At 41.5% G+C, this 11969-nt stretch overlaps 1 protein-coding gene across 3 annotated transcripts; it reads right to left on the minus strand.

Annotated features, from left to right (window-relative positions):
* Positions 1–316: 316 nt before the first annotated feature.
* Positions 317–7215, minus strand: LOC122425601 (ankyrin repeat and LEM domain-containing protein 2-like). Of its 3 annotated transcripts, none has more exons than XM_043444096.1 (2): positions 7016–7215; positions 317–794 (listed from the first exon to the last, which is right to left on the minus strand). In XM_043444096.1, exons 1-2 carry the CDS (start codon positions 7200–7202, stop codon positions 697–699), a joined length of 285 nt encoding a protein of 94 aa, XP_043300031.1. In that variant the 5' UTR covers positions 7203–7215; the 3' UTR covers positions 317–696. The 3 variants fall into 3 exon arrangements, with proteins under 3 accessions (XP_043300031.1, XP_043300033.1, XP_043300032.1); XM_043444098.1 differs by lacking the exon at positions 317–794 and adding an exon at positions 4832–5467; XM_043444097.1 differs by lacking the exon at positions 317–794 and adding an exon at positions 6024–6308.
* Between the last annotated feature and the right edge of the window lie 4754 nt (positions 7216–11969).

Raw genomic sequence — 11969 nt, forward strand, 5'->3', positions numbered from 1 at the left:
GTTTGCTTGCTTTCTTTTTTTTTTTTTTTTAGGCTCAAACACATCTTTATTAATCAAAATAGGAACCATTACAATCAACACATTGTTTTTCCAATGAGAAAAAAAAAAAACCCATGCTTCAAGACTCCTCAAACTCGCGGAAAGCATTTTCTGCCTCCTACTGGTGTGGAAGTGCTTTCCCTGCAAAAAGTTGTTGAGATGCTTGAAGAAGTGGTAGTTAGTTGGTGAGAGGTCAGGTGAATATGGTGGATGAGGCAAAACTTCGTAGCCTAATTCACTCAATTTTTGAAGGGTTGATTGTGCAACGTGCAGCCAGGTATTGTAGAGAATTCGGCCCGTTCTGTTGACCAATGCCAGCTGCAGGCGCTGCAGTTTTCAGTGCATCTCAGCAATTTGCTGAGCATACTTCTCAGATGTCATGGTTTTCCCAAGATTCAGAAAGCTGTAGTGTATCAGTCCAGCAGCAAAGCACCAACAGTGACCAAGACCTTTTTTTGCTGCAAGTTTGGCTTTGGGAAGTTATCCTTCTTGGAACTTCTCGGTCCAACCACTGCACCAGCTATTGTATACAATCCACTTTTTGCTGCATGTCACAATCTGATCAAGAAATGGTTGGCTGTTGTTGAGTAGAATAAAAGCTGACGACACTCCAAAACAACGATTTTTTAATTTTCAGTCAGTTCATGCAGTACACACTTAACAAGCTTTTTCACCTTTCCAATTTGCTTCAAATGCCAAATGACCACAGAATGAACACAGGTCGATGTTGAGTTCTTCGGCAACTTCTCGTGTAGCTGTAAGAGGATAAGCTTCAGTGATTGCTCTCAACTGGTTGCTGTCAACTTCTAATGGCCAGCCACTAAGCGCCTCATCTTCAAGGCTCTCGTCTCCTTTGCAAAACTTCTCGAACCACCACTGCACTGTATGTTCATTAGCAATTCCTGGGCCAAATGCACTGATGTTTCAAGTTGTCTCAATGCTTTACGGCCCATTTTGAACTCGAATAAAAAAGAAAAATCGCTCAAATCTGCTTTTTGTTTAACATCATTTCTATAGTCTAAAATGAATATAAAATTAACAGCAATAAGTCATCAGCAAAAAAAAAAAAAGCGAGAAACACACATTAAAATGATAACATAACCACATGTATTTAAGAATATATTCCAATACCAAATGGCAAAGTTTAACAATGCAAAACCGCAATTACTTTTACACCAAGCTAATATTTTTAACTGGAGGATAACTGCTTTATAATGTAAAGATTTCTGTCATACATCAACATGAATCAGCCATAGGTATACATATATCCCCTCCCCTCTTGAACACCCCTCACCTCCTATCCCTCTAGGTTGTCACAGAGTACTGGGTAGAGCTCCCTACATCATACAGCAAATTCCTATCGATTTTACATATGGTAATGTATGTGTCAACGCCACTCTCTCAGTTCCTCCCGACCCCTGCTTCCCTGCTGTGTCCACAAGTCTGTTACCTACATCTGTGTCACTACTGCTGCCCTGCAAATAGGGTCATCAGTACAATTTTTCTAGATTCCATATATATGTGTTAATATATGACATTTTTCTCTTTCTGACTTAAACTTCACTCTGTATAATAGGCTTTAGGTTCATCCACCTCACTAGACCTGACTCAAACTTGCTCCTTTTTATAGCTAAGCAATATTTCATTGTGTATGTATGTGTATACACACACACACACACACACACACACACACATACAACTTCTTTATCCATTCATCTGTCAATGGATATCTAGGTTGCCTCCATGTTCTGGCTATTATAAACAGTTAAAGCTATCTTTTTAATGTAGGCTAATCTGAAGGGCTTTTGTCCTTGTAACCAAGTAAGCCACGAAGAGAACAATTACATTATATCACTAACTGTGTGACACTGAGCAAGTTATGTAAACTCTAAGCCTCAGTTTCCTCATCTATAAAACAGACATAATAATAGCTCCACTTCTTAACAAGAATTAGATAAAATAATGCATGTGTTTGACATTGACAAAGTATCCATAAATGTCAGGGATATGAAGTTATTACTAAGTAATATAAGCTTATTAGCCTTGCAGAATACACAGTATGCTAGAAAGTCAACTTGAATAAAGACAAACATATATCCTCTGTTACTGATATTCTTAATACACAAATATTTGCTCATGTGTGGGAAAGAAAAGATAAAGCAGGAAATAATGAGACTAGTTAGTTTCAGGGGAGGGTGGGAAACAGACAGCAAGGCCAGAGGGCAGGGGAGAGGACACTTCTGAATGATTTTATATGTTCTGACTTTTAGTAACTAACGTCTGTGATTCACATACACAAAAATCATGTAAATAAACAGATAGAAGAGACCTCCAAGTGGACTATAAACCAAAACAAATGTGCTCATCAGTATTACAAGTTAGTAACATAATGAATGGGAGAAGGAATGTAGCCACTGAAAAATAACATGTGCTCCTCTCCTCTAAAGACAGGAAAGGTACACAGACACTCTAGCTGGAAGGTGGGTTTTCACAGTGGTATAGGTTAGCGATTCTGAAGCTTTTTGTGTGTCCTCTAGGTATCAGCAAATAATTGGATATATTGTGGCTGCTGAGACCCAGACTCCTCACTGACAGAGAAGGGAGAGGCTACAACAGGCCTCAGAAAATTTCTGTAAAGGGCCGAGAGTAAATATTGAGGCTCAATTTTCCGTCCCCATGGAAAAGAAATGCAAAAAGGCAAAATGGTTGTCTGAGGAGGCCTTACAAATAGCTGTGAAACGAAGAGAAGTGAAAAGCAAAGGAGAAAAGGAAAAATATTCCCATTTGAATGCAGAGTTCCAAAGAATAGCCAGGAGAGATAAGAAAGCCTTCCTCAGCGATCAATGAAAAGAAATAGAGGAAAACAACAGAATGGGAAAGACTAGAGATCTCTTCAAGAAAATTAGAGATACCAAGAGAACATTTCATGCAAAAATGGGCTCAATAAAGGACAGAAATGGTATGGACCTAACAGAAGCAGAAGATAAGAAGAGGAGGTGGCAAGAATACACAGAAGAACTGTACAAAAAGGATCTTCATGACCCAGATAATCACAATGGTGTGATCACTCACCTAGAGCCAGACATCCTGGAATGTGAAGTCAAGTGGGCCTTAGAAAGCAACACTACGAACAAAGCTAGTGGAGGTGATGGAATTCCAGTTGAGCTATTTCAAATCCTGAAAGATGATGCTGTGAAAGTGCTGCACTCAATATGCCAGCAAATTTGGAAAACTCAGCAGTGGCCACAGGACTGGAAACGGTCAGTTTTCATTCCAATCCCTAAGAAAGGCAATCCCAAAGAATGCTCAAACTACCGCACAATTGCACTCATCTCACACGCTATTAATGATCAAAATTCTCCACGCCAGGCTTCAGCAATACGTGAACTGAGAACTTCCAGATGTTCAAACTGGTTTTAGAAAAGGCAGAGGAACCAGAGATCAAATTGCCAACATCCGCTGGATCATCGAAAAAGCAAGAGAGTTCCAGAAAAACATCTATTTCTGCTTTATTGACTATGACAAAGCCTTCGACTGTGTGGATCACAATAAACTGTGGAAAATTCTGAAGGAGATGGGAATACCAGATCACCTGACCTGCCTCTTGAGAAACCTATATGCAGGTCAGGAAGCAACAGTTAGAACTGGACATGGAACAACAGACTGGTTCCGAATAGGAAAAGGAGTCCATCAAGGCTGTATATTGTCACCCTGCTTATTTAACTTATATGCAGAGTACATCATGAGAAACGGTGGGCTGGAAGAAGCACAAGCTGGAATTAAGATTGCCGGGAGAAATATCAATAACCTCAGACATGCAGATGACACCACCCTTATGGCAGAAAGTGAAGAGGAACTAAAAAGCCACTTGATGAAAGTGAAAGAGGAGAGTGAAAAAGTTGGCTTAAAGCTCAACATTCAGAAAACTAAGATCATGGCATCTGGTCCCACCACTTCATGGGAAATAGATGGGTAGACAGTGGAAACAGTGTCAGACTTTATTTTTTTGGGCTCCAAAATCACTGCAGATGGTGACTGCAGCCATGAATTTAAAAGACGCTTACTCCTTGGAAGGAAAGTGATGACTAACCTAGATAGCATATTAAAAAGCGGAGACATTACTTTGCCAACAAAGGTCCGTCTGGTCAAGGCTATGGTTTTTTCAGTGGTCATGTATGGATGTGAGAGTTGGACTATAAAGAAAGCTGAGCACCGAAAAACTGATGCTTTTGAACTGTGGTGTTGGAGAAGACTCTTGAGAGTCCCTTGGACTGCAAGGAGATCCACCTAGTCTATCCTAAAGGAGATAAGTCATGGGTGTTCACTGGAAGGACTGATGCTGAAGCTGAAACTCCAATACTTTGGCCACCTCATGTGAAGAGTTGACTCATTGGAAAAGACCCTGATGCTGGGAGGGGAAGGGGACTACAGAGGATGAGATGGCTGGATGACATCACTGACTGGATGGGCCTGAGCTTGAGCAAACTCCGGGAGTTGGTGATGGACAGGGAGGCCTGGCGTGCTGCGATTCATGGGGCCGCAAAGAGTCGGACACGACTGAGCGACTGAACTGAACTGAACTGATGAGCCAAAGAACCTGCAAACACTCAAGAGCCATAGATGAAAGATGGCTGTCTTCCACAAACAGGTGGGAACCAGATTTGGCCTGTGGGCCATAGTTTGCTGACCCTTGGGCTACAGTCAGAAGTATCTGCAACATGTCCATTCATTTGACAGAGACATAAAGACACAGATTAAGAAACTGAGGCAGGTCTGCAGACTGTATAATACTTCCTGACCTTATTACTAGCAGTATGATTACACAAGATCCTAACATTTGGGAATCTAAGTGGATGTATACAGGGTTTCTTTAACTCTTTATTTTATATTTTAATGATAAACACAAGGAGTTGAAAAATGGTACAGAGAAGTCTTGTGGAGTCACTATGTGGCTTCTCTCAGTGGGACACCTGAAACACTGCATCCAACCCAGGCAGCCGACCCTGGCACTAACCGCAACCTCACCAGGTTCTGCAGTCACTCTCCTCTTGTGTCTTTGTATGTAACTCCGTGATCCCTTACCATATGATCGTTTATCACACGAATAGCTTCACACAGACATGCTAAATTACTGAACTGTTCCGTCACCACAAAGATCTTTCTGCCAACCCTTGACTGTCACATCCAACTTCCTCCACTGTCCCCTACCCATGAAAACCACTGAGGTGTCCCCCATTGTTATAATACCTTTACTTCATGTTATATAAATGGAATTATACACTACAGACCTTTTGAGGTTGGCTTTTTTCACTCAGCGTAATGCCTTTGAGATCCATCCACGTTGCTGAGGGATCAACAGTTTGGCCTCACTGCTGAGCAGCATTCCACAGCATGAAGGTGCCAGTTTTATCCTTCAGACACATCTGGGCTGTTCCAGTTTTTGGCAATTACAAATGAAGTCATAAACGTTTGCATAAGGGTTTTCGTGTGAAAATAAGTTTTCGACCCTCTAGGATAAATGCCCAAGAGTAAAGTATAGGTTCAACTATTTGAGAAACTGGGAGTTTGACTTCAGAATGACTGCACCTTTAAAATTTTTACCAGCAATAAAAAAAAAAAAAATTTTTTTACCAGCAATAAGTTAAAAAAAAAAAAAATTTCTACCAGCAGTAAATGAGACCTCAGTTTCTCAGTGTTTCCACTAGCATTACCAAATGTCATTGGTATTTTTTATTTTAGACATTCTCATAGGTGTGTAGTGATATCTCACTGTAAGTTTAATTTGCAATTTCATGACTGGCTAGTGATGTTGAACATCTTTTCACATGTGTTTATTTCTTCTGTACCACTTCTGTAATTTTTTGTCTGAAGTGACTTAGAAATATAAGTTGAAAATTTAAAAAGAACTTAATAAATAAGACACTCCAAACTGTAATTTCTTAGCCTCTGGTGGCTCAGACCCTAAAGAATCTGCCTGCAGTGCAAGAGACCCGGGTTCCTTGCCTGGGTCGGGAAGATTCCCCTGGAGAAGGGAAGGGCAACCCACTCCAGTATTCTTGCTTGGAGAATCCGGTGGACAGAGGAGCCTGGCGGGCTACAGTCCATCAGGTTGCAAAGAGACTGACAGCGGCTTTCCCATCACTTTTCAGACACCACTGGCCCCCACGGTCTTCAGTCTTAGTGTTTGCATAGCCTTTCACTGGGGCGTCCTGTTTTCTGATAGGGTTTTCTGTCACAGTGGGTTTTCTGACACAGTGCTGACAGTGTACCTGGACACAGCAGCACGCGATTTACTAAAGATGTCACCTGAAACTTTCTGAAGGGGATGAGAGAAGGTAAACAACCAGAAACCCAACAGGTTGCAGGGCAAGCTGGACCTCGTGTCAACAGGCCTGCATCTCCACACGGCTTCTGCCTCGGACTTGTCATCCCCGCCGAGCGGGACCTTCCTGAGGCCTGCTCCCTCTGCTGTAAAAATTAAGTCATCTGTAAGGACCGCTGCAGCCCCGAGATGTCTAGGTAGGGTCATCAACGTGTTGATGCTAATAAAATTAGCTTTCTGCTAATAAAATTCTATCTCCTTATCAGGGTATTTGAGAAACTGTTGTTTATCCTCCAGGAAGAAACCAGACTTGCGGGCAACGCGGTGAAAGAAAACTGAACGAAGGAGGATCTGGGATGCACGCAGGGTGCACACTGCCTTCTCGGTCAAATCAGGGGGCTCAAACCCACAAAACTGGGCACAAACGTGCCCCCGGGCATCCAGCATTGCGGCGCTCTCACCGCCTGCAAGGCAACGACTCGCGCGTTTTACTTCAGGTCTCTTCCCAGAACACCGACTCAGGCCGGGGAAGAGGATCCAAGCCCGGAGAGGAAAAGCACCGGGGGACCCGAGCCGGGGAGGCGGGTGGGAGAAGAAGGGAAGGAGGACCCAGGCCCGGGCAAGGGAGCGGGCCCACCCGCGAACCGGTCTTACCTGGATCGGGGGCTGGGCCCGCGGCCGCGCGGGGCGGCGGGTCGGGTGGACCGCTCTGACCCAGGCCCCGCGGCCGCCTGTCCAACCGCCGCACCAGCCAGCGCACCGCGATCAGCAGCACCGAGGCGCCCAGCAGCTCCCAGGCCAACGCCGCCCACTCAGTCGCCGCCAGCCGCGGCCACAGCATCGCCACAACTCACCCGGTTCTTGCTTGCTTTCTTTACCTTCCCTCCTTCCAGTCCCCGTTGTTGTAGTTGTAGATTTTATTAGTACTATTAAATCTATTTAAGCATTTGATAACATTTTTTTTAATCACACTTTTTTTTCTGTTATAAAATTCTGCCTTGGCCTTTTGCAGTTCTGTGAAGTTTTTCTTTCTTCTTCTTGTTCTTTATTTCTCTTCTTTAATTTAAATTTTTAAAATTTATCATTAATTTTTCTATATTTTTCCCTTTGTTTGCTTTTCCTACTCTTCTTTTCCCCTTGCAGTTAATCTTGAATATATATAAATCTTCTTCATCTACATCTATTTAACTTTGCATTTCTATTCTTACTTTTATTTTTTTTTCCTTTCTTTTTCTCACTGTATTTGCTAGTTTGCTTTGCTTTTGTTGCTTTTTTCCCCAGTTGGCAAATTTCTTTAGTTTTATTTTCCAGTCTGTGCTTTAGTTAGTTTTGTTCTTTAACTAGTTTTGTTCTTAACTGGTGGATATAATTTTTGGTTTCCTTTGTTCACCAGGTCAATCTATTGTACTTTTTTATTTTATTTTATTTTTTGGGAGGGGCTGTTTTTATTTAGCTTATGAGTGTATAGGTATGTGTGTATAATCCATTATTTTAGTTATTATTTGTCTGATTTTTAAATTGCCATTTGTCTGGGGTGCATCTTTTGTTTCTCATTTTGGGGTATTTGTTTTAATCCCATTTAATGTCTTAACAAACTACCTGTGGAATCTCTATTATCAGCCAGAGATCAAACCCTGAGCCTTTGGAGTGGAAATGCTGACTCCAAGACCCTAGACTCTTAATCCTAGGGAGTATCTCCTAATCCTAGTGAGTATCAAAGAGTGAGAACCCCCACAAAGGCAACCACTTGTATACAAGACCCAACATCAGCCAACTGTCATAGTGCCCTGTGCAGGATGCCTCATCCAGGCAGCAAACAAGAAGCAAATACAAATAGCCAAAGCAGTCTTGAGAAGGAAGAATGAAGCTGGAGCAATCAAGCTTCCTGACTTCAGATTATACTACAAAACTAGTCATCAAGACAGTATGGGACTAGCACAAAAACAGAAATATAGTCCAACAGAATGAGCTAGAGAACCCCAAAGCAAACCCATGCACCTATGGGTACCTTATTCCTGACAAAGGAGGCAAGAATATACAATGAAGTTGCTGGGAAAAATTGACAGCTACATGTAAAAGAATGAAATTAGAACACTTCCTAACACCATATAGAAAGATAAACTCAAAATGGATTAAAGACCTAAATGTAAGACCAGAAACTATAAAACTCTTATAGCAAAACATAGGCGGAACACTCGATGACATAAACTAAAGTAAGATCTTCTATGACCCACCTTCTAGAGTTATAGCAATAAATACAAAAATAAACAAATGGAACCTAAATAAAATTAAAACCTTTTGCAAAACAAAAGGAACCTCTAAACAAGGTGAAAAGACAACCCTTAGTATGGGTGAAAATGATAGCAAATGAAACAGCTGACAAAGAATTAATTTCCAAAATATACAAGCAGCTCATACAAGTCAATACCAGAAAAATAAACAATTCAATCAAAAAGTGGGGGGCGGGGGGGACTTAAACCGACATTTCTCCAAAGGAGATATACAGATGGCTAAAAAGTTGTTCTACTTTGCTTATTATTAGAGAAATGCAAATCAAAACTACAATGATCTCATCACCTCACACCAGTCAGAATGGCTGTCATCAAAATCTACAAACAATAAATGCTGGAGAGGATGTGGAGAACAGGGACCACTCTTGCACTGTTGGTGGGAATGTAAATTGATACAGCCACTATGAAATATGGTTTGGAGATTCCTTAAAACTAGGAATAAAACCACCATATGATCCAGCAATCCCACTACTAGGCATATACCCTAAGAAAACCAAAACTGAAAAAGACACATGTATCTCAATGTTCATTGCAGCACTATTTACAATAGCTAGAACATGGAAGCAACCTATGTCCATCAACTGATGATTGGATAAAGAAACTGAGGTACATATATGCAATGGAATATTATTCAGCCATAAAAAAGAGCACTTATGTCATGGTGGAAAGTTCTGACAAGATGTAGTCCACTGGAGAGGGGAATGGCAAACCACTTCAGTATTCTTGCCTTGAGAACCCCATGAACAGTATCAAAAGGCAAAAAGTATGGCACTGAAAGATGAACTCCCCAGGTCACTAGGTGCCCAATATGCTACTGGAGAAGAGTGGAGAAATAACTCCAGAAAGAATGAAGAGATGGAGTCAAAGCAACAACACCACCCAGTTGTGGATGTGACAGATGATGGAAGTAAAGTCCAATGCTGTAGAGAGTAATATTGCATAGGAATCTGGAAAGTTAGGTCCTTGAATCAAGGCAAATTGGAAGTGGTCACACAGGAGATGGCAAGAGTGAACATCAACATTTTAGAAATCAGTGAACTAAAATGGGCTGGAATGGGTGAATTTAACACAGATGACCATTATATCTAATACTGTGGACAAGAATCCCTTAGAAGAAGTGAAGTAGCCATTATAGTCAATGAAAGAGTCCCAAATTTAGTACTTGGATGCAATCTCAAAAACAACAGAATGATCTCTGCTCGTCTCCAAGGGAAATATCAATATCAGAGTAATCCAAGTCTATGCCCTGACCAGTAGTGCTGGTCAGCACCAGTAGTGCTGAAGGAGCTGAAGTCAAACAGTTCTAAGAAAACCTTCAAGACCTTCTAGAACTAACACCCAAAAAAGATGTGCTCTCAATTATAGGGGACTGGAATGCAAAAGGAGGATGTCAAGAGCTACCTGGACTAACTGGCAAATTTGGCCTTGGAGTACAACATAAAGCAGGTCAAAGGCTAACAGAGTTTTGAAAAGAGAAGACACTGGTCATAGAAAACACCCTTTTCAACAACACAAGAGACACATGTCTACACATGGACGTCACCAGATGGTCAATACTGAAATCATATTGTTTATATTCTTTGAGGCAAAGATGGAGCTCTATACAGTCAGCAATAATAAGACCAGGAGCTGACTGTGGCTAAAACCATGAACACCTTACTACCAAAGTTAGACTTAAATTGAAGAAAGTAGGGAAAATCAATAGGCCATTCAGGTACGACTTAAATCAAATCCCTTATGGTAATACAGTGGAAGTGACAAATAGATCCAAGGAATTAGATCTGATAGACAGAGTGCCTGAAGAACTATAGACAGGGGTTTGTGACATTGTACAGGAGGCAGTGATCAAGACCATCCCCAAAAAAGAGAAATGCAAAAAGGCAAAATAGTTGCCTGATGAGGCCTTACAAATAGGTGAGAAAAGAAGAGAAGCTAAAGGCAAAGGAGAAAAGGAAACATAACCCATTTGAATGCAGAGTTCCAAAGAACAGCAAGGAGAGATAAGAAAGCCTTCCTCAGCAAAGAAATGGAGGAAAACAATAGAATGGGAAAGACTAGAGACTCTTCTTGAGAATTAGAGACACCAAGGGAATAGTTCATACAAAAATGAGCACAAGAAACGATGGAAATAGCATGGACCTAACAGCAGCAGAAGATACTAAGAAGAGGTGGCAAAAATACACAGAAGAACTATACAGAAAAAGATATTCATGACCCAGGTAACCATGATGGTGTGATCACTCACCTAGAGCCAGACATCCTGGAATGCAATGTCAAGTGGGCCTTAGGAAGCATCACTATGAAAAAAGCTAGTAGAGGTGATGGGATTCCTGTTGAGCTATTTCAAATCCTAAAAGATGATGCTGTGAAAGTGCTACACTCAATATGCCAGCAAATTTGGAAAACTTAGCAGTGGCTACAGGACTGGAAAAAGTCAGTTTTCATTCCAATCCCAAAGAAAGGCAATGCCAAAGAATGTTCAAACTACTGCACAATTGCACTCATCTCACATGCTAGCAAAGTAATGCTCAAAATTCTCCAAGACAGGCTTCAACAGTACATGAACCTTGAACTTCCGGATGCTCAAGCTATATTTAGAAAAGGCAGAGAAGTCAGAAATAAATTTCCAACATTTGTTGGACCATTGAAAAAGCAAGAGAGTTCCAGGAAAATATCTACTTCTGTTTTATCGACTAGGCTAAAACCTTTGACTGTGTGGATCACAGAAAACTGTGGAAAATTCTTAAAGAGATGGGAACACTAGACCATCTGATCTGCCTCCTGAATAATCTGTATGCAGGTCAAGAAGCAACAGTTAGAACTGGGCATGGAACAACAGACTGGTTACAAATTGGGAAAGGAGTGTACCAAAGCTGTATATTGTCATCCTGCTTGTTTAACTTGTATACAGAGTGCATCATGCGAAATGCCAGGCTGGATGAAGCACAAGCTGGAATCAAGATTGCTGGGAGAAACATCAACAACCTGAGATATCCAGACGACACTACCCTTATGGCAGAAAGTGAAGAGGAACTAAAGAGCCTATTGATGAAAGTGAATGAGGAGAATGAAAAAATTGACTTAAAACTCAACATTCAGAAAACTAAGATCATGGTATCTGGTCCCATCAGTACAGTTCAGTCACTCAGTCGGGTCTGACTCTTTGAGACCCCATGAACTGCAGCATGCCAGACCTCCCTGTCCATCACCAACTCCCGGAGTCCACCCAAACCCATGGCCATCGAGTTGGTTGTCAGGAAGCATTTAACAAGAGGCTTCCTGTGTGCTGTTTTGGATCTGTCAGGAACCCTCTGGCC

This window comes from Cervus canadensis, chromosome 23, assembly GCF_019320065.1.
Source record: "Cervus canadensis isolate Bull #8, Minnesota chromosome 23, ASM1932006v1, whole genome shotgun sequence".
Taxonomy (NCBI): domain Eukaryota; kingdom Metazoa; phylum Chordata; class Mammalia; order Artiodactyla; family Cervidae; genus Cervus; species Cervus canadensis.